Genomic DNA, 22,979 nt, shown 5'->3' with positions numbered 1-22,979 from the left:
TTGAATACTTCTTATATATTCATATATTTTTTTAAAGATGATTTAACTCAAAGGAATTATGGAAAATCTCATTAGCAGACTTTTAAATCTACAAATCTTTAAATCTACAAATAATTTTGCATCAAATAATGAATGTTTCTACTATCCTATCTATGACTATTTACACCATATAATGAAAAGGCAACTGTTAAAACCACATTTAATAATAATAATCCATCAATGCCTACTTTTAACAAGTGCAATATTATGAAGCATTTCAATATTAGTGGGAGAACTACTTTACTAAATTCTTCATCCAGACTCTACCCATCTTCAAGTGATTTCACATCATTTTGTGCAAAGCCCCTAAAGACCTGTAATCCTATTATTGCATACTGTTACTGTCCTAACTGATCCAAACTCTGCAAGCTTTCCACTTTTTCATATGATTGCCCTTGGTTCATTGAAGCCCTCAGACTGAAGCAATTAACAAAAGCATGCAGGTTTGGTGCCCATTTGCTTGGGCTTCCTTTGTTCATTCTTTATTCTATAAGAATTCACAAACAAAGAATGCATTTCTATTCTTCAACCAACAGTAGCAGTGATGTTTCTGAAGCACATTCATTGATGGAATAGGAACCCCAATACTTTTTTCAGCTCTTATGTCACTCATATCAAATTTGCATCCATGTTTACATTTCTGTCCCTATCTGCCACTCACGCTCAGATGATCAAATCCTCACAAAATAGAAAATAAATACAATTATTTATTGATGGATTAATTGTGCTTGTACACTGGACATTAGGTGCTCCATCTTTGTCTTCCTCCTTTTTTATGATGAAGCATTGAGCTGTTCACCTTTGTGCCACTCTGACAGGTATCCTCATTGTTTTCAGGCATTGTTTGATAAGGAACCAAGGGAATAACCCAAAAATATTGTGATCTTCCCCATCTATATTGGCAGCAGGCGTCTCCAGTCCTCACTGTCCAGTCTGTGTGACATTAAAAACTAGCTGTACCCTCTAAAATTTGAGTGTTCATATTTACCTCCACCAAGGAGGTAATATGTTCACCACCGTTTGTGTGTTAGACTGTTAGTAGAACAACTCAAAAAGTAATGAATAGATTTTAATAAAGCTTGATGAGCAGATTGATAACATTCCGGGAAATAAGTGATTCAGTTTTGGAGGTGATCCAGGGTATATTCTGGAACTAAGATCCAGAAGAATGTTTGGTTCATTGTAACATTCAGAAAGTTGTGAGAGCATGGTAATTAAATTTGGTGAGCCATTGGATACTCATTCAAGTCTTCTTCAACCGCTTACTCCAATTAAGGGTCACAGAGGGCTGGAGCCTGTCTCAGCAGTCACAGGGCTTGAGACGGGATACACCCTGGACAGGATGCCAGTCAGTTGCAGGGCCACATGTAAACAAACAAACACATTCACACCCGCATGCACACCTATGGGCAATTTAAAGTTTCCAATCCACCTAACGTGCAAGTCTTTGGATGTGGGAGGAAGCAGCAGCACCTGGAGAGAACTCACGCAAACACGGGGAGAACATGGCAACTCCACACAGAAAGGCCACAGGTGGGAATTGATCCCATGACCTTCTTGCTGTGAAGCCACTGTTCTGTTAGCAGATGAATAATGTCCTAGAAAACTAGGCATTTTATTTTGAATTTGATCCGGGCACATATTTTTCAGAACATATGTGGCCTTGGCAAAGGTATGCACCTGAGTGTCTTCTAGTTGCAAATGTAATGTCAACATATATGGTTGCAGTGTCTCTGCAGGTTAAGATATTGCAGTTTAAGTATTTTTCTTCTGCTTGCACACGTAAGACAAATCATGGCTGTGAGGTTAGTCTGTGCTCATGCTCACATTTATTGGTCCTGATGCAGTTTACTCCTGGTTTCATAGTAGGCGCAGTCAGATTACACACAATCTATTCATGAAGAAAACCACCTTTCTTTGTATTTTGTGTTTCAAGAATGAGAGAAACCAAGCAGTGCATTGACTGTATTTTAAAGTCTGTGACCTTTTTTCCCCCTCCAACAGAAATGGCAGGACATTATTAAGGAGGTGAAGTTTCTCCAGAAGATCCGGCACCCCAACAGTATAGAATACAAGGGTTGCTACCTCCGTGAGCACACAGCATGGGTACAAAATAAATAAATAACCATATCATTGTCTCATGCAACAATCTACACTGAAGAAAAATATAAACACAACACTTTTTTTTTGCTCCCATTTTTATGAGCAGAACCGAAAGATGTGAAACATTTTCTGTATACACAAATAACAAATTGTATCTGAAACCAAATTTCTTGCCGTTTTTATTGATGATAAATTCAGTTGGAAAACTCACATAAATTATGTAAAAATTTCAAAAGTTATTTCAATTTTGTACAAAGCACCTTATTTTGTCTCCCCCAACATTCGTTGGTCTTGTTGTATCATTCATTACTTGTCCCATATATGACCTATTGTATTGAGGTTTGGGGAAACATGTATAAAACAAAAACAAATTCAGTTTTTTCTGTTACAAAAGAAAGCTGTAAGAGTTATAAGTAAAAAACCATGTTACGAACCAACAAACCAGTTGTTTGCTTGTCTGGGTATTCTGAAATTTCAAGATTTGGTGGATTATTTTACGATACAGATCATGTACAAGGTTAAAAATAATCTTTTGTCTCTACACATTCAGCAGTTGTTTAAAATAAGGGAGTCCAGTTGTCATTTATGAGGAACATTGATATTTGAAAGAAGAAATATTCGAACTACTGTTAAGTCATTGTGTTTCTGTAAGAGGTGTTAGAATTTGGAATAATTGTTCTGATAGCATTAAATCATGTGGTACATTGGTAGGTGTTAAAAGGCTCTATAAAAACAATGCGATTTCTTACTATAGTATGTTATATTAGGCTTATTGTTTTTGTGGTTCTTTTTTGTTTATTTGCACATCATATTATTGATTGTTCTGTCAGTTACATTATTTTCTGATTGTTACCTTGTTTTGCGTGTACGGGGTGGGCGTTTATAGGCTTTTGCTTCAGCCCATGCCTTTTCAGCCGCACCCAATTGGGAAATCGTTTTGAGTTATTGTTGTATTTTCTTTTTTTTTTTTTTATTTACGATGTCTGTGAGAAAAGAAACAGACCTTTTTATTTTTTCAAAAACTATATGGATTTGAATCACGTGCGATTACATCAGACAAGCTTGAACCCTCGTGCGCATGCGTGAGTTTTTTCACGCCTGTCGGTTGCGTCATTCGCCTGTGGGCAGGCTTTGAATGAGCACTGGTCCACCCCTCCCGTCAGAATTCCTTTGTCTGACAACTTGTTGAGAGACTGGCGCTTTGCTTGATCAAAATTTTTTCAGAAACTGTGAGGCACATCCAAGTGGACACCATTTGAGAAATTCAGACGATTTTCGGTGAAAATTTTAAGGGCTGATGAGAGATTATGGAGTGTTACTGTCGCTTTAAGGACTGCCCATGGAGCCAGACGGCGCGCCGCGCCCCGAGCCACCGACGTCAGCCTGTTTCGAGCTGAAAACTTCCAAATTTAAGCCTCTGTTGATGCAGGACGTCGTGAGAGAACAGAGAAGTTTCAGAAGAGCTCGGGATCAGCAGTTTATCCGGACATTCCACTGTTAAAGGAGATTTTGTAATGAAAGACGTGCGGACAGATTCGCGCGTCAGCACGCAGCCACTCATCGCGCTGCGCCACAAGAAAACGCCTCCGTGTTGATAACCATTCGTAAGATTTAGGCGGCTTTCGATGGCTTTCAGTCGAGTGAGTATCCGAGAAATTGTTTAACAGCTGGCCATGTTCAAACTTGTCCTGTAAGGCTTCCAACGGAGGTGTTTTGCTGTGGCGCCGCGCCATGAGCGGCTGGGTGCCGATGCGCGAATCCGTCCACACGTCTTTCATTACAAAATCTCCTTTAACAGTGGAATGTCTGGATAAACTGCTGATCCCGACCTCTTCTGAAAGTTCTCTGTTCTCTCACGACGTCCTGGGTCAACAGAGGCTTAAATTTGGAAGTTTTCAGCTTGAAACAGGCTGACGACGGCGGCTCGGGGTGCGGCGCACCGTCCGGCTCCGTGGGCAGTCCTTAAAGCGACAGTAACACTCCTTAATCTCTCATCAGCCCTTAAAATTTTCACCGAAAACCGTCTGAATTTCTCAAATGGTGTCCACTTGGATCTGCCTCACAGTTTCTGAAAAAATTTTGATAAAGCAAAGCGCCAGTCTCTCAACAAGTTGTCAGACAAAGGAATTCCAATGGGAGGGGTGGACCAGTGCTCACTCAAAGCCTGCCCACAGGCGAATGACGCAATCGACAGGCGTGAAAAAACTCATGCATGCGCACGAGGGTTCAAGCTTGGTTAACGTAATCGCACGTGATTCAAATCCATATAGTTTAACAAATAAAAAAATAAAAAGGTCCGTTTCTTTTCTCACAGACCTCGTATGTTAGTAAGAGATTTTTATGTTGGCATTTTGTTTATGTGCATGCTGAATAAAACTCATTCATTCATTCAAAATATTGTTCATAAATTTGACTAAATCTGTGTTAGTGAGCACTTGTCCTTTGCTGAGATAAAATATCCCACCTAAAAGGTGTGGCATATCAAGATGCTGATTATACAGCATGATTATTGCACAGGTGAGCCTTAGGCTGGCCACAATAAAAGGCCACTGAAATGTGCAGTTTGGCTTCATCGGTGGTGGTGGGGGTGGGGGTAAGAAAACCAGTTAGTATCCACCAGTACCACCATTTGCCTCACGCAGTGCAACACATCTCCTCCACATAGAGTTCAGCAGCCAAACGCCATCGAATGTGAGCATTTGCCCACACAAGTCTATTACGACGACGAACTACAGTCAGTTTGAGACCCTGATGAGGACGATTAGTATGCAGATAAGCTTCCCTGAGATGGTTTCTGACAGTTTGTGCAGAAATTCTTTGGTTCTGCAAACCGTTGTTGCACCAGCTGTCCCTCTGGCTGGTCTCAGACGATCTTGGAGGTGAACATGCTGGATGTGGAGGTTGTGGACTGGTGTGGTTACACATCTGCGGTTGTGAGGCAAGTTGGATATACTGCCAAATTTTCTGAAACGCCTTTGGAGACTGCTTATGGTAGAGAAATAAACATTCAATTCATGGTTAACAGCTCTGGTGGACATTCCTGCAGTCAGCATGACAGTTGCACGCTTCCTCAAAACTTGACATCTGTGGCACTGTGCTGTGTGATTAAAACTGAACATTTGAGAGTGGCCTTTTATTGTGGCCAGCCTAATGCACACCTGTACAATAATCATGCTGTCTAATCAGCATCTTGATATGCAACACCTGAGAGGTGGGATTGATTATCTTGGCAAAGTCGAAGTGCTCACTAACACAGATTTAGAAAGATTTGTGAACAATATTTGAGGAAAAATAGGTCTTTTATGTACATAGAAAATGTTTTAGATCTTTGAGTTCAGCTCATGTAAAATGGGAGCAAAAACAAAAGTGTTTAGTTTATATTTTTGTTCAGTGAATACACTGTGGAGATGTCTATAGATTATATTTTTGTTTTGTGTCTTGTCTTTTTGTGTAGCTGGTGATGGAATACTGTCTCGGTTCTGCGTCTGATTTACTAGAAGGTGAGCAGCAACAAAGTCTCCCGACATTGTATGTTTCATAATCTGGGAAAAAAAAGATGATTATTGGGCAGCCACAGCGCTCACATGATCTTGACAGATCTGAGAAGCTAAGCAGCATAGATGCTGATCAGTACTTGGTTGGGGTGGAACACTTGGAAACAACAGGTGCTGCACCATTTGTTCATGTGGAACTGGAATTGTGTCAGGAAGGGTGTCTAACAAAATGTGCCAAATCCCAATGAGGATCTTGACCACATCTGCTGTAGAGCTCTGAAGTGAGAATGTCACAGCCCTTTAACAACTGCTCATGTGGTCACACACAAACAAATCATGACAGCAAGGGGAAAACCACAACAAATATTATCGTGCGGATTAATTATTTTCCAGGTGACTATGTGGAATTCTATGAGCTAACATGAAGGAAAGAACTTTTTACCATTGTGGTAAGTGTTGCTGTTGTCCATTCTTTAACACTGCTGTGGGTACTGTAATCCTCTGCTTGCGTCTGTGTTGATTTGAGTTTCATGTTAAAAGTTAAATGCTGAGGCACAGCTGGAATTGCACAGATGGTGTTGGTCTGCTTATGGCATTGGCATATTGTATAATTTTTCAGTGTTGATTTTCATCCATCCATCCATTTTCTATACCCACTTCAGTCATGTTTTATGGGGGTGGGGGGCTGGAGCCTATAGGTGTTAATTTAAAAGTTCATATATATATCCACATGTATACATCCTAGCAAGTTGCCCGTGGGGATCCACAGGCTCTAGAGTTGGAATGGTGTGTGAGTCCAGAATATTTTAATGTTTTTAGAACCTTAGACTTAAACTATTTTTAGAAGAGGAACTCAAGACTTTTATTTCCTGTTAATTATGTAATTTTGTAATGTTAATTTACTGTCTGAATGTATTTATAAATTGTTTAGGTTCTTGTTATCATATACACTCTGATTATTGTTATTATAGGTTTAATTTTATTTTTATTTCTGTTTAGTAATTTGATTTTTAAGTGGACCACAATGGAAATAAATGTTTTCATTTTCTTGTGTCATCCATGTATTTTTAACATATTTACACTTGTACTTAGAATGAACTTATTAAATATAAGCGCGCACACATGCTTTTAATATATAGATGATTTACCGCCCCCTGCTGGAATGGTGTGTGAGTCCAGAATGGTAATTATCAATTTCCGTTGTTCAGTGTTGTTAGCTAATAGTAGTAGTTTCTCCAAAAATATTTGTCATATCAATGTTCCATTTTGGCAGCATTCATCCTTGATCCAAAATACAAGAGAGCTGACATTTGCCGTATAGTTTCTCCGTGATCAAACTTATACACACATGCATGCATGCATGCAGAGCTTTTTTTTTTTGTTTTTTTGCATGCAGGTGCTTTTATTTTTTACACACCCACAAACAGACATGTTGGAAGACATCAAATGCACTACAATCCTCACTCATGGTAATGGCACTTGACACTTAACTAAACTGACTAAAACCAATTGAACAACAAAAACACAATAAATGAGTAACACTAACATAAACCACAATAACAACATTTTAAACCCCAAACTCCCATGGTGCTTTGCAACATAACATCCATTGTTCACTGTCGTTAGCTAATATCGCTAATTTCTCCAAAAATATTAGTTCTGTCAAATTTATGTTTTTGCAGCATTCATCCTTGACCCAAAATACATAAGCATACCAAATGGCAAATGTCAGCTCTCCCCAGTTTATCTGTGATTGAAGCCATACACAGTCATGCACACGAGCACACAGAGGCCACTTGGCTTTCTTTTACAGTATGATTATTGCACACCTGTGTAATAATCATACTGTTGATATGCCACACCTGTGAGGTGGAATGGATATATATATATATATACACACACACACACACACATACAGTAGTGTTCAGAATAATAGTAGTGCTATGTGACCAAAAAGATTAATCCAGGTTTTGAGTATATTTCTTATTGTTACATGGAAACAAGGTACCAGTAGATTCAGTAGATTCTCACAAATCCAACAAGACCAAGCATTCATGATACGCACACTCTTAAGGCTATGAAATTGGGCTATTAGTAAAAAAAAAAAAAAAGAAAAGGGGGTGTTCACAATAATAGTAGCATCTGCTGTTGATGCTACAAACTCAAAACTAATGTGTTCAAACTGCTTTTTTAGCAGTCTTGTGAATCACTAAACTAGTATTTAGTTGTATAACCACAGTTTTTCATGATTTCTTCACATCTGCGAGGCATTAATTTTGTTGGTTTGGAACCAAGATTTTGCTTGTTTACTAGTTTGCTTGGGGTCATTGTCTTGTTGAAACACCCATTTCAAGGGCATTTCAAGGGCATGTCCTCTTCAAGTATTTTGACATATCCAAACTGATCCATGATACCTGGTATGCGATATATAGGACCAACACCATAGTAGGAGAAACATCCCCATATCATGATGCTTGCACCACCATGCTTCACTGTTTTCACTGTGAACTGTGGCTTGAATTCAGAGTTTGGGGGTCGTCTCACAAACTGTCTGTGGCCCTTGGACCAAAAAAGAACAATTTTACTCTCATCAGTCCACAAAATATTCCTCCATTTCTCTTTAGGCCAGTTGATGTGTTCTTTGGCAAATTGTAACCTCTTCTGCACGTCTTTTATTTAACAGAGAGACTTTGCGGGGGATTCTTGCAAATAAATTGGCTTCACACAGGCGGCTTCTAACTGTCACAGCACTTACAGGTAACTCCAGACTGTCTTTGATCATCCTGGAGCTGATCAATGGGTGAGCCTTTGCCATTCTGGTTATTCTTCTATCCATTTTGATGGGTGTTTTCCGTTTTCTTCCATGCATGTTGTTTTTTTTTTTTTTTTTTGTCCATTTTAAAGCATTGGAGATCATTGTAGATGAACAGCCTATAATTTTTGCACCTGCGTATAAGTTTTCACCTCTCCAATCAACTTTTTAATCAAACTACGCTATTCTTCTGAACAATGTCTTGAACGTCCCATTTTCCTCAGGCTTTCAAAGAGAAAAGCATGTTCAACAGGTGCTGGCTTCATCCTTAAATAGGGGACACCTGATTCACACCTGTTTGTTCCACAAAATTGACAAACCCACTGACTGAATGGCACACTGCTGTTATTGTGAACACCCCCTTTTCTACTTTTTGTTTTTTACTAATAGCCCAATTTCATAGCCTTAAGTGTGCATATCATGAATGCTTGGTCTTGTTGGATTTGTGAGAATCTGTTGAATCTACTGGTACCTTGTTTCCCATGTAACAGTAAGAAATATACTCAAAACCTGGATTAATCTTTTTAGTCACATAGCGCTACTATTATTTTGAACACTACTGTATATACAGTGGTGGGCACAGATAACCAAAAAATTAACTTTGATAACAGATAATCAGATAACTGAAAAGTTATCTTTGATAAAGATAAACCGATAAACCACCCAAAAATGTATCGGAAGTTACAGATAACCGATAACCGATAAATTCCGGTATTGTCTCTGGTACATTTGCAACTACTAACAAACTGAATTTGAGTTTTAACACCACGATCAATCAATCAATCAATTTTTTTATATAGCGCCAAATCACAACAAACAGTTGCCCCAAGGCGCTTTATATTGTAAGGCAAGGCCATACAATAATTATGTAAAACCCCAACGGTCAAAACGACCCCCTGTGAGCAAGCACTTGGCTACAGTGGGAAGGAAAAACTCCCTTTTAACAGGAAGAAACCTCCAGCAGAGCCAGGCTCAGGGAGGGGCAGTCTTCTGCTGGGACTGGTTGGGGCTGAGGGAGAGAACCAGGAAAAAGACATGCTGTGGAGGGGAGCAGAGCTCGATCACTAATGATTAAATGCAGAGTGGTGCATACAGAGCAAAAAGAGAAAGAAACAGTGCATCATGGGAACCCCCCAGCAGTCTACGTCTATAGCAGCATAACTAAGGGATGGTTCAGGGTCACCTGATCCAGCCCTAACTATAAGCTTTAGCAAAAAGGAAAGTTTTAAGCCTAATCTTAAAAGTAGAGAGGGTGTCTGTCTCCCTGATCTGAATTGGGAGCTGGTTCCACAGGAGAGGAGCCTGAAAGCTGAAGGCTCTGCCTCCCATTCTACTCTTACAAACCCTAGGAACTACAAGTAAGCCTGCAGTCTGAGAGCGAAGCGCTCTATTGGGGTGATATGGTACTACGAGGTCCCTAAGATAAGATGGGCCCTGATTATTCAAAACCTTATAAGTAAGAAGAAGAATTTTAAATTCTATTCTAGAATTAACAGGAAGCCAATGAAGAGAGGCCAATATGGGTGAGATATGCTCTCTCCTTCTAGTCCCCGTCAGTACTCTAGCTGCAGCATTTTGAATTAACTGAAGGCTTTTTAGGGAACTTTTAGGACATCCTGATAATAATGAATTACAATAGTCCAGCCTAGAGGAAATTAATGCATGAATTAGTTTTTCAGCATCACTCTGAGACAAGACCTTTCTGATTTTAGAGATATTGCGTAAATGCAAAAAAGCAGTCCTACATATTTGTTTAATATGCGCTTTGAATGACATATCCTGATCAAAAATGACTCCAAGATTTCTCACAGTATTACTAGAGGTCAGGGTAATGCCATCCAGAGTAAGGATCTGGTTAGACACCATGTTTCTAAGATTTGTGGGGCCAAGTACAATAACTTCAGTTTTATCTGAGTTTAAAAGCAGGAAATTAGAGGTCATCCATGTCTTTATGTCTGTAAGACAATCCTGCAGTTTAGCTAATTGGTGTGTGTCCTCTGGCTTCATGGATAGATAAAGCTGGGTATCATCTGCGTAACAATGAAAATTTAAGCAATACCGTCTAATAATACTGCCTAAGGGAAGCATGTATAAAGTGAATAAAATTGGTCCTAGCACAGAACCTTGTGGAACTCCATAATTAACTTTAGTCTGTGAAGAAGATTCCCCATTTACATGAACAAATTGTAATCTATTAGACAAATATGATTCAAACCACCGCAGCGCAGTGCCTTTTATACCTATGGCATGCTCTAATCTCTGTAATAAAATTTTATGGTCAACAGTATCAAAAGCAGCACTGAGGTCCAACAGAACAAGCACAGAGATGAGTCCACTGTCCGAGGCCCTAAGAAGATCATTTGTAACCTTCACTAATGCTGTTTCTGTACTATGATGAATTCTAAAACCTGACTGAAACTCTTCAAATAGACCATTCCTCTGCAGATGATCAGTTAGCTGTTTTACAACTACCCTTTCAAGAATTTTTGAGAGAAAAGGAAGGTTGGAGATTGGCCTATAATTAGCTAAGATAGCTGGGTCAAGTGATGGCTTTTTAAGTAATGGTTTAATTACTGCCACCTTAAAGCCTGTGGTACATAGCCAACTAACAAAGATAGATTGATCATATTTAAGATCGAAGCATTAAATAATGGTAGGGCTTCCTTGAGCAGCCTGGTAGGAATGGGGTCTAATAAACATGTTGATGGTTTGGATGAAGTAACTAATGAAAATAACTCAGACAGAACAATCGGAGAGAAAGAGTCTAACCAAATACCGGCATCACTGAAAGCAGCCAAATATAACGATACGTCTTTGGGATGGTTATGAGTAATTTTTTCTCTAATAGTTAAAATTTTGTTAGCAAAGAAAGTCATGAAGTCATTACTAGTTAAAGTTAATGGAATACTCAGCTCAATAGAGCTCTGACTCTTTGTCAGCCTGGCTACAGTGCTGAAAAGAAAGCTGGGGTTGTTCTTATTTTCTTCAATTAGTGATGAGTAGAAAGATGTCCTAGCTTTACGGAGGGCTTTTTTTATAGAGCAACAGACTCTTTTTCCAGGCTAAGTGAAGATCTTCTAAATTAGTGAGACGCCATTTCCTCTCCAACTTACGGATTATCTGCTTTAAGCTACGAGTTTGTGAGTTATACCACGGAGTCAGATACTTCTGATTTAAAGCTCTCTTTTTCAGAGGAGCTACAGCATCCAAAGTTGTCTTCAATGAGGATGTAAAACTATTGACGAGATACTCTATCTCCCTTACAGAGTTTAGGTAGCTACTCTGCACTGTGTTGGTATATGACATTAGAGAACATAAAGAAGGAATCATATCCTTAAACCTAGTTACAGCGCTTTCTGAAAGACTTCTAGTGTAATGAAACTTATTCCCCACTGCTGGGTAGTCCATCAGAGTAAATGTAAATGTTATTAAGAAATGATCAGACAGAAGGGAGTTTTCAGGGAATACTGTTAAGTCTTCTGTTTCCATACCATAAGTCAGAACAAGATCTAAGATATGATTAAAGTGGTGGGTGGACTCATTTACTTTTTGAGCAAAGCCAATAGAGTCTAATAATAGATTAAATGCAGTGTTGAGGCTGTCATTCTCAGCATCTGTGTGGATGTTAAAATCGCCCACTATAATTATCTTATCTGAGCTAAGCACTAAGTCAGACAAAAGGTCTGAAAATTCACAGAGAAACTCACAGTAACGACCAGGTGGACGATAGATAATAACAAATAAAACTGGTTTTTGGGACTTCCAATTTGGATGGACAAGACTAAGAGACAAGCTTTCAAATGAATTAAAGCTCTGTCTGGGTTTTTGATTAATTAATAAGCTGGAATGGAAGATTGCTGCTAATCCTCCGCCCCGGCCGTGCTACGAGCATTCTGACAGTTAGTGTGACTCGGGGGTGTTGACTCATTTAAACTAACATATTCATCCTGCTGTAACCAGGTTTCTGTAAGGCAGAATAAATCAATATGTTGATCAATTATTATATCATTTACCAACATGGACTTAGAAGAGAGAGACCTAATGTTTAATAGACCACATTTAACTGTTTTAGTCTGTGGTGCAGTTGAAGGTGCTATATTATTTTTTCTTTTTGAATTTTATGCTTAAATAGATTTTTGCTGGTTATTGGTAGTCTGGGAGCAGGCACCGTCTCTACGGGGATGGGGTAATGAGGGGATGGCAGGGGGAGAGAAGCTGCAGAGAGGTGTGTAAGACTACAACTCTGCTTCCTGGTCCCAACCCTGGATAGTCACGGTTTGGAGGATTTAAGAAAATTGGCCAGATTTCTAGAAATGAGAGCTGCTCCATCCAAAGTGGGATGGATGCCGTCTCTCCTAACAAGACCAGGTTTTCCCCAGAAGCTTTGCCAATTATCTATGAAGCCCACCTCATTTTTTGGACACCACTCAGACAGCCAGCAATTCAAGGAGAACATGCGGCTAAACATGTCACTCCTGGTCCGATTGGGGAGGGGCCCAGAGAAAACTACAGAGTCCGACATTGTTTTTGCAAAGTTACACACCGATTTAATGTTAATTTTAGTGACCTCCGATTGGCGTAACCGGGTGTCATTACTGCCGACGTGAATTACAATCTTACCAAATTTACGCTTAGCCTTAGCCAGCAGTTTCAAATTTCCTTCAATGTCGCCTGCTCTGGCCCCCGGAAGACAATTGACTATGGTTGCTGGTGTCGCTAACTTCACATTTCTCAAAACAGAGTCGCCAATAACCAGAGTTTGATCCTCGGCGGGTGTGTCGTCGAGTGGGGAAAAACGGTTAGAGATGTGAACGGGTTGGCGGTGTACACGGGGCTTCTGTTTAGGGCTACGCTTCCTCCTCACAGTCACCCAGTCAGCCTGCTTTCCCGGCTGCTTGGGATCTGCCAGGGGGTAACTAACGGCGGCTAAGCTACCTTGGTCCGCACCGACTACAGGGGCCTGGCTAGCTGTAGAATTTTCCACGGTGCGGAGCCGAGTCTCCAATTCGCCCAGCCTGGCCTCCAAAGCTACGAATAAGCTACACTTATTACAAGTACCGTTACTGCTAAAGGAGGCCAAGGAATAACTAAACATTTCACACCCAGAGCAGAAAAGTGCAGGAGAGACAGGAGAAGCCGCCATGCTAAATCGGCTAAGAGCTAGTAGCTACGCTAAGCTAGCGGATTCCTAAAAACACGCAAAGTGAATAATGTGTAAATAATTTAGAGGAGTGCTTTAGTTAAGGCACGTAAAGATTACACTGGGAAACAAATCGTAATCTAGATAACTAGATCAATCTAACTGCGCAGATTAAACAGCTAACAGATACAGAAAAACACCGCTGTGCTCCGGAACAGGAAGTGATACAATACCGCAGTGAGAGCCAACCACCAGTAGAGGCAATGTGATCAATGAGTCTTGTTCTTTTAGAAGCATCAAAAGTGACAAAAGACCCAAACAATGAGCCCGCCCCGCACTTCTATGTTTGATCATCCTGCCCCCTGCTGGAAGATCTTGTTTACTACTAGGCTTACAGCACAGAACCAAGCTGAGAGCAGCCACAAAGCCAGCTCTCTACCCAATCACAACGCTCTGGTCAGGCGGAGGTCTTGGAAATAAAGTCATGCTGACTTATGGTTTGGTGTGAATACTGATAGAATAACTCCATTAATGTCAATTCTGTCATTTGTACAAAGTTAAAATATAACATATATCTTTTAATGTTGAATAATGCGGTAATTCTGAGGTTTTGTAACAAACACAGACAGATCGTAAAGGATTCTGGGTAAAAGTGCCTCTGCTAAACACTGATTGGTTCAGCCATTCATTATGTAAACCAACACGTTAATGTGATGTGTTTCAGATAAATATGCTTTTGTAAAATATTCCATTTTTTATTTGTAAAAACAGGCATTTTTACGGAGCCCTGGAAGTGTCATCGCAAAATGTTTTGCATGTGGAGAGAATGTGCGCACGTTTTATTAGTGGCGTGCACATGTTTGATGATGATGTAAAACGTACACTCATTATTGTCTTGACACATTAATGTTGGCTTTACACTGTGCGAGTTTTGGCCCTTTTTCAGGTGATTTTTCATTCATGCAAGAATTTTTTGGACCGAGTTTCAGATTAATCATGCGTCCTGCATCGTGTAGTGTACCTGGAGTAACAAGCTACGTTTAACATCTCACAATCACCTCCTGATCGCTGATTGTATGGTCGAATGAAAATCAAACCTGTTTGATATTATTCTGGTCGGCCGTCTTGAGGGTATCCTGCTGCTGAAGAGCTACAAGCATCCAACCGCTCGCATTGTTCCTGTGCAAACACCGCAGAGCTGTCTTCCAATGTTTTTTTTTTTGTCGTTTTGGTTTGTTTTTAAACTTTGATGTCTCCCATCGAGAGTTTTTGTAAATTAAGTTTGGAAAAAAACTTAACTTGTGATTAAAAATATCATACAGTGTCTGCTCAGCTTCAGGACGAATACTGCCATGAACACTACTGGTCAGTAGATGGCAGTAGAGGCCTTGAAAACTTGCCAAATCAAAATTCCAGATAATCCGTGTCTGCTACATTTAAGATGCGTGGAATTTAACAAACGCGAATACAATAACGTCTATAAACCCAGAGAATATATTCACGAGAGTTTTCACTTTATAAAACTTCAGACATGACAGTAATTTTAAATAACTTGTCCAAAATTAGTTTGGTTAAAATTTGAACCATAAGTTAAAAATGTATGCCTCTGGATGACTTGGGTGATATTGCCAATGTATCAGTATGGTGTTAAAGGAAATGATTTTTGTGTGTGTGTGTGTGTGTGTGTGTGACCAGTTCTCCTTTGCCTGCAGAGGATAGAGTGGTTTCTCCTGGAAGCAGCTCTCTACTGTTTGCAGAGGGTAGAACTATACATCTGTTAGGAAAATTTGAACAGGTAGGTGCTCAACTGGTTTTATATTTTAAAAATGTTTGCCGCTGTTCAGCTTTGTTTACTATGTTATCGGTCTAAAAGTTATCAGACAAAAATTTATCGGAAGATAATTAGTCCGATAATTGTTTTTAAAGTTATCTAAAAAGATAATCCGATAGTGAAAACATTATCTTCGATAATTAGCTGTTATCGGATTATCGGAACTGTGCCCACCAGTATGTGTGTGTATGTGTGTGTGTGCGTGTGTATGTGTGTGTGTATATATATATACTCAACATACTCAACAAAAATATAAACGCAACACTTTTGGTTTTGCTCCCATTTTGTATGAGATGAACTCAAAGATCTAAAACTTTTTCCACATATACAATACCACCATTTCCCTCAAATACTGTTCACAAACCAGTCTAAATCTGTGATAGTGAGCACTTCTCCTTTGCTGAGATAATCCATCCCACCTCACAGGTGTGCCATATCAAGATGCTGATTAGACACCATGATTAGTGCACAGGTGTGCCTTAGACTGCCCACAATAAAAGGCCACTCTGAAAGGTGCAGTTTTGTTTTATTGGGGGGGGGATACCAGTCAGTATCTGGTGTGACCACCATTTGCCTCATGCAGTGCAACACATCTCCTTCACATCATCCGTGAAGAGAACACCTCTCCAACGTGCCAAACGCCAGCGAATGTGAGCATTTGCCCACTCAAGTCGGTTACGACGACGAACTGGAGTCAGGTCGAGACCCCGATGAGGACGACGAGTATGCAGATGAGCTTCCCTGAGACGGTTTCTGACAGTTTGCAGAAATTCTTTGGTTATGCAAACCGATTGTTTCAGCAGCTGTCCGAGTGGCTGGTCTCAGACGATCTTGGAGGTGAACATGCTGGATGTGGAGGTCCTGGGCTGGTGTGGTTACACGTGGTCTGCGGTTGTGAGGCTGGTCGGATGTACTGCCAAATTCTCTGAAACGCCTTTGGAGACGGCTTATGGTAGAGACATGAACATTCAATACACGAGCAACAGCTCTGGTTGACATTCCTGCTGTCAGCATGCCAACTGCACGCTCCCTCAAATCTTGCGACATCTGTGGCATTATGCTGTGTGATAAAACTGCACCTTTCAGAGTGGCCTTTTATTGTGGACAGTCTAAGGCACACCTGTGCAGTAATCATGGTGTCTAATCAGCATCTTGTGGATGTGTATGTGGATAAGAACATGGATTATAAAATAGTAGACAATATGACAACTGTGATTGATAACTTATTAGAATGTATAACTATTGAAATATGTGAAGAAAAAAGCAAAAATGTATTAGTCAGCTGTATATATAGAGCACCAGGATCTAGTATTGAAACATTCACTGACTGTATGGAAAAAACGTTCTCAAAAACTAATCAAAAAACTGTGTTCATTTGTGGTGACTTAATATTGATCTGATCAATCCAAATAAGCATAAAATAACAGATGAATTTATCAGTATAATGTACAGTATGAGTTTATATCCAAAAATCACCAGGCCAAGCAGAATTACATCCCATAGTGCCACCTTAATTGATAATATATTCAGCAATGATATTGAGAATAACACTGTGAGTGGATTATTAATCAATGACATTAGTGATCATCTACCAGTTTTCATCGTTTATAATAGAACCATCGGCGGAATCAGCCAGAGGAGAAAATAAAATACAGGCGAGTGCGGACAGAGGAAAACATGAACACACTAAAGAAGGATTTACAGGAGCAAAACTGGGAAAAGGTATACAGTGAAAGTGATGTTGATAGTGCATATGAAACTTTTTTACAAATATTTACATCATTATATGATAAAATTGTCCAATTAAACAAGACTACAGAAAACAAAAAATCCAAGCTCGACCATGGATGACGAAAGGGTTACGAAATGCATGTAATAAGAAAAATACACTGTATAGAGAATTCATAAAACTAAAGACTAAAGAGGCAGAAAATAGATATAAGAAATACAAAAATAGATTAACTAATATTATACGGGTATGTAGGAAGGAATATTATAGTAACATATTATATAATAACAAAAACAATATTAAAGGAATATGGGATATATTAAATAGCATTATCAAAAATGGTAATAAAAACAGAGTTACCCTCAGTATTTCATTGATAATAATGTCAAGAAGGAAAATAAGGATGAGGTAGTCAACGGTTTTAATAATTTTTTTGTAAATATTGGACCAAGCTTGGCAGAAAAAATTCCCGATTCCCAACCTGAGGATTGGGATAATAATCTCATAGAAAGAAATCCCTGTTCAATGTTCCTCACAGCAGTGGATGGAAATGAAATTATAGACATTGTGAATAATTGTAAATATAAAACATCTACCGATTTAAATGAAATTGATATGGTGGTGGTAAAACAGGTCATTGAATGGATTGTAGAACCATTAACATACATCTGTAACTTATCATTTCAAACCGGTAAATTTCCCAATCAAATGAAAATAGCTAAGGTTGTGCCGCTGTATAAGACTGGGGATAGACACCACTTCACAAATTATAGACCTGTTTCTTTGCTTCCACAATTTTCCAAATTATTAGAAAAGTTATTCAATAATAGATTAGACAAATTCATAAATAAACATAAATTACTTACTGATAGTCAATATGGATTCAGAGCACATAGTTCAACATCACTTGCATTAATAGAATCAGTTGAGGAGATTACAAACGCCATAGACCACAAATTACATTCAGTTGGAATATTTATAGACCTTAAAAAGGCTTTTGATACAATTAATCATGACATATTAATCAATAAACTTGAACAGTATGGGATTAGGGGGTTGGTGTTGCACTGGGTGAGAAGCTACTTAAGTAACAGAAAACAGTTTGTGAAGTTGGGGGAATATACATCATCATGCTTGGACAATGCTTGTGGCGTCCCACAGGGGTCAGTATTGGGTCCAAAACTGTTTCTAATTTATATAAATGATATTGTCAATGTTTCCAAAATATTAAAATTAGTATTATTTGCAGATGATACAAGCATTTTTTGTTCAGGGGGGGATTTGCAGGAGTTACTGAGGAGGATCAGTATAGAAATGGGAAAATTGAAAATATGGTTTGACAGAAACAAATTATCATTAAACTTAAGTAAAACAAAATACATGTTATTTGGCTATTGTAATACAGACATACAGGTTCAGTTACAAGTCGAGGGGGTAGATATTGAAAGGGTACATGAAAATAAGTTTCTGGGGGTGATAATAGATGATAAGATAAACTGGAAGACTCATATAAAACATACACAAAGTAAACTGTCAAGAAGCATTTCAGTTCTAAACAAAGCGAAACATATTCTGGACCACAACTCACTCCGCATTCTTTACTGCTCACTGGTTTTACCATATTTACAGTACTGTGCAGAGGTATGGGGTAATACTTATAAAGGTACAACACAATCACTATCAGTAATGCAGAAAAGAGCTATAAGAATTATTCATAATACTGGCTATAGAGATCATACAAATCCACTATTTTTACAATCCAAATTCTTAAAATTCACAGACGTGGTTCATTTTCAAACAGTACAAATTGTGTATAAAGCAATAAACAATTTACTTCCAGCAAATATTAAAAATATGTTTTTTAACAGATCAGGGGATTACAGTCTGAGGGGGAAATTTAATTTAAAGCATCAGTGGGCACGAACAACATTAAAAGGTTTCTGTATTTCTGTTTGTGGGGTGAGGATGTGGAACAGATTGGGAGTGGGGCTCAAGCAATGTCCAAGCATGAACCAGTTCAAACAGCGGTACAAAAATATGGTTTTTTTTCTGGGTATAGGGAGGAGGAAGGGTAATGAGGGTTAGGGTGTTTTTGTTTTTTGCTTCGGCTTGTAAATATATAGTATTTTGTATGTAAGTAGGTATGTGTAGGTGTATATTTATGTTTGTGTATATATGTATATGTGTATATATGTGTATGTATATGTGTATGTATGTTGATGGTATATGTAGTGTATATATATGTATATATTATATATATATATGATATCGGTTTAGGTGTGTAGGAATCTATGTGTATATGTGGCAAAGGGTATTACTGGTTGTGGGGAAGAAGGGGTAGGGATAAATAAGCTGATGCTTCACCCTACCCCTTTTCGGACATGTTGGGTACACAGTAGGAACTTTTTTGTTGTTGTCTTTACTGATCTATCTTGTAATTGTTGTTGTATCACATGTTTGAAATAAACAGTTTTCATTCATTCATTCATTCATTCATTCATTATCTCAGCAAAGGAGAAGTGCTCACTATCACAGATTTAGACTGGTTTGTCAACAATATTTGAGGGAAATGGTGATATTGTTTATGTGGAAAAAGTTTTAGATCTTTGAGTTCATCTCATACAAAATGGGAGCAAAACCAAAAGTGTTGCGTTTATATTTTTGTTGAGTATATATATATATATATATATATATTCTGTCCAGCTGGGCATTGTTGCCTGTCAGCCAAGAGCATCTTCTTTTCCACTCATCCCACTCCAGGAAAACTCCTTATAGATTCTTTTATCAGTTCTGTTTTTTTATGAGAATTTCTTGGATATTGTTCTGCCATCTTTTCCTATGTCTGCCTGGTAGGAGTTTACCTTCTGGTCTTAAGTGGAAAGCAATTTGGGGAGTTCTGCTCTCCTTCATTCTTTCCACATAGCCCAAGCACTTAAGGGATGCTCTTTGAATGGCAACTGATGATGTGCCCATCGTTTTCCTTAGATCAGTGTTAGGGATTTTGTCCATTCTGCTTTTTCCTGGGAATGTGTAGGCAACCTTCATTTCCACTGCCTCTCATCTCCTCATGTGTTTTTTGTAGGTATCTGTGATTCCAAACAGTGCAACAGAATTGGTTTCAGAATGGTGTTGGAAATTGTTCTTCTGACATCTGAGGACACAAACCTATCCTGAAGGATGGGGGTACAGGGCAGCGGCTTGCTGGCTGAACTTGTTAATTCTTTCTGTAATCTCCACACCATGTCTAGCTTCTCTTGATACGGTTTCCCTGAAGTATTTAGCTTGCTCTACTTTTCCTGTGGTGTCACCACTCACTTTGATTTCTGCATCTAAGGGTTTCCTTCTGCAGAGTAGGATTTCTGTTTTCTCACTGCCTTTGTTTGTTTTTCACACCTGCTGTGGTAAATCCATCATCATATCTCTGTAGAGCTGCTTGTATTGCTTTTGTGCTCTCCAGTTGGCAGACATCACCTGCATAGTCAAAAGTTTGGAGAGTTTGTCCTTGATTAACTTTCACATGTATTCTGTCAAGGTAAGTAATGAATAGAAAATATATTTTTAAAACTTTTTTTTTAATTCATCACCGCTGTACATGAGGATGGAATAGGTCCAGGTGTTGCACTCAGATTGGTCTTCAAAACACCAAATGGCCAATGAAAACATAGTGTGCAACCAGCTCAAGCATTGTGATGGATACGTGACGTCGCACTTCAAAGCTCTATGTCGATCTTGAGCAACTGAGGACATCCAAAAGCAACAAATAAATGAATAAAATGTCGACTGTCCCAGCATACAGCAGACAAAGGGAACAAAAATTTTGATCTGTTTTCACTAACCAATGAAAACATTTTTCTTCTCCAGTTCATAAAAAACCACTGCAAGAAATAGAAATTGCTGCCATTACACACGGTGCTTTGCAGGGGCTGGCATACCTTCATTCACACAATATGATTCACAGGTGACTGATCTTTATTTTATCACAATCAGTGTTTATTGCTTTAATTTTTGTATGTTAAAGAAATATCTGTAATTTTTTTTCTTCCTTCCGCTCAAGCTCTTTCCCCCCCCCTTTTTTTTTTAGGGATGTCAAGGCAGGGAACATCCTGCTAACTGAGCCTGGGCAGGTCAAACTGGCAGACTTTGGATCTGCTTCCATTGCCTCACCAGCCAATTCATTTGTAGGAACACCATATTGGTAAGTAAATCCAGCACAGAGAAACATTCAGTTTGCATTCAATGATTGTGCATTTGCAACACGGTTAGTTATTAAACAGTGAAACACCAAGACAAATTTGCTTCTGTTTGCTTGACTCTGCACAGAAAACATGTTGCTGTTGACACATTGAAGTTGATTTGTACTGTGATTTGAGACAGTTTGGAGCTCATTTATTGCATTTACAAAAAAATGAAGGTGAAACCTTTAATAGTGTGGCATTACATTGCTTTGGCTCATTAAAAACAAGACTATAAATGGTCAAATGTGCTTTCCCCCCCCATATGCTGCTGAGTTAGGAAAAACATGGCTCTTTCATTCAGAACAACTAGTTAATGGTAAAATGAGGGCACTTTTGGCTTTTATAAATTTAAGGAGGGGAGTGCTACAAGGTCTCACTGAAGGTTGTTTTGTATAAACACTGAACCTCTTTTTAATTTGTCTTTCTTTACTCTTCATCCTGCTTCATTTTACTTCTGAACTCTATCCAGGATGGCGCCGGAGGTGATTCTAGCCATGGATGAGGGCCAGTATGATGGGAAAGTGGATGTCTGGTCTTTAGGGATTACCTGTATAGAATTAGGTTGGTCAGAGACTCTATGTGTATAGATAATCTCTGTGTGTTCCAGAGTGCAAGTACAAGTTACACCTGTCAAGAAAATACATTGCTAAGAGGAGAAAAACATATATAGGTTGCCCTAGAGTATAATTAGCACCTTTTTTCCTCTATGTGGAACTCTCTTTTTAACACAGCTGTAACCTGGGGGTGAATTTAACAAAGGACAGGAACTCTGTAGCACATATGTACACCACAGCCTGTGCTGTTACTTAAGGTAACTTAAATTCCAAAAAATAAGCAGCATGGACACAAGAAAATACAGGCTGCTGACTCACAGCGCTTATGTTTTTGGAGCCTTGTATTGGAGGGAATTTTTTTTTCGTGAAATTTTCATGGGGGATTACTTGGAAAAAATATATCTCCACCAGCATTAAATAAATGGACAGGATAGTATTGGTAGATGCCCAAGAAAGTTGTTGTTGTTGTTGTTATTATTATTATTATTAAATTGAGTCCTGGCTTTTATAATGTAATAAAAATGTAAGTTGAAATATACACTTACTTTTTTAACACACAAATTTACCCCAAAAAACAGGCATATTTCTAGCTATAACTTTAAACAAATTATGTTAGAGCTGAGATAATTTGCATGATTATTCACCATGTGGGTCTGATATACAAGAAACCAATATTACTGAAATAAATGAAAGAATCTAGTCTCAATCTCACTATTAATACTCATTTTTGCGATGTACTCTTGATTAAACATCGAGCCGACAGGCAGGCATGCACGATTCCGGTGTGACTGTGTTGGGCACACAGGAACACAGTGTGAGCAGCTGCGCGATGTGGTAAAAAAAAAAAAAATACATGCCACCCACGGGATTTGAACCTGCACTTTCCAAAGGCTCTGATTGCCAGCCAGAAACGTTACCACTGAGCTACCATCGCTGTCCTGTAAAAGGTGCGGGAAAATGCCTGAAATCAAGATGGACATTGATGTATTTAAGAAAAAAAATACAACCACAAACCATATAAAGACACCACATTTTATTGAAT

General features: G+C 38.8%; 1 protein-coding gene across 1 annotated transcript in view; it reads left to right on the top strand.

The window, feature by feature from the left end:
• taok1b (TAO kinase 1b) overlaps positions 1 to 22,979 on the top strand; it is an 82,632-nt gene that overhangs the window by 22,832 nt on the left and 36,821 nt on the right. Inside the window, exons 4-8 of the mRNA XM_034178199.1 lie at positions 2,044 to 2,145; positions 5,597 to 5,642; positions 21,010 to 21,106; positions 21,230 to 21,343; positions 21,853 to 21,944. Of these exons, the coding sequence (XP_034034090.1) occupies positions 2,044 to 2,145; positions 5,597 to 5,642; positions 21,010 to 21,106; positions 21,230 to 21,343; positions 21,853 to 21,944 (451 nt within the window). The remainder of the gene's footprint in view (positions 1 to 2,043; positions 2,146 to 5,596; positions 5,643 to 21,009; positions 21,107 to 21,229; positions 21,344 to 21,852; positions 21,945 to 22,979) is intronic.

This window comes from Thalassophryne amazonica, chromosome 9, assembly GCF_902500255.1.
Source record: "Thalassophryne amazonica chromosome 9, fThaAma1.1, whole genome shotgun sequence".
Classification (NCBI taxonomy): domain Eukaryota; kingdom Metazoa; phylum Chordata; class Actinopteri; order Batrachoidiformes; family Batrachoididae; genus Thalassophryne; species Thalassophryne amazonica.
The sequence above is the reverse complement of the archived record's forward strand: the minus strand, read 5'-3'. Positions and strand labels throughout refer to the sequence as shown.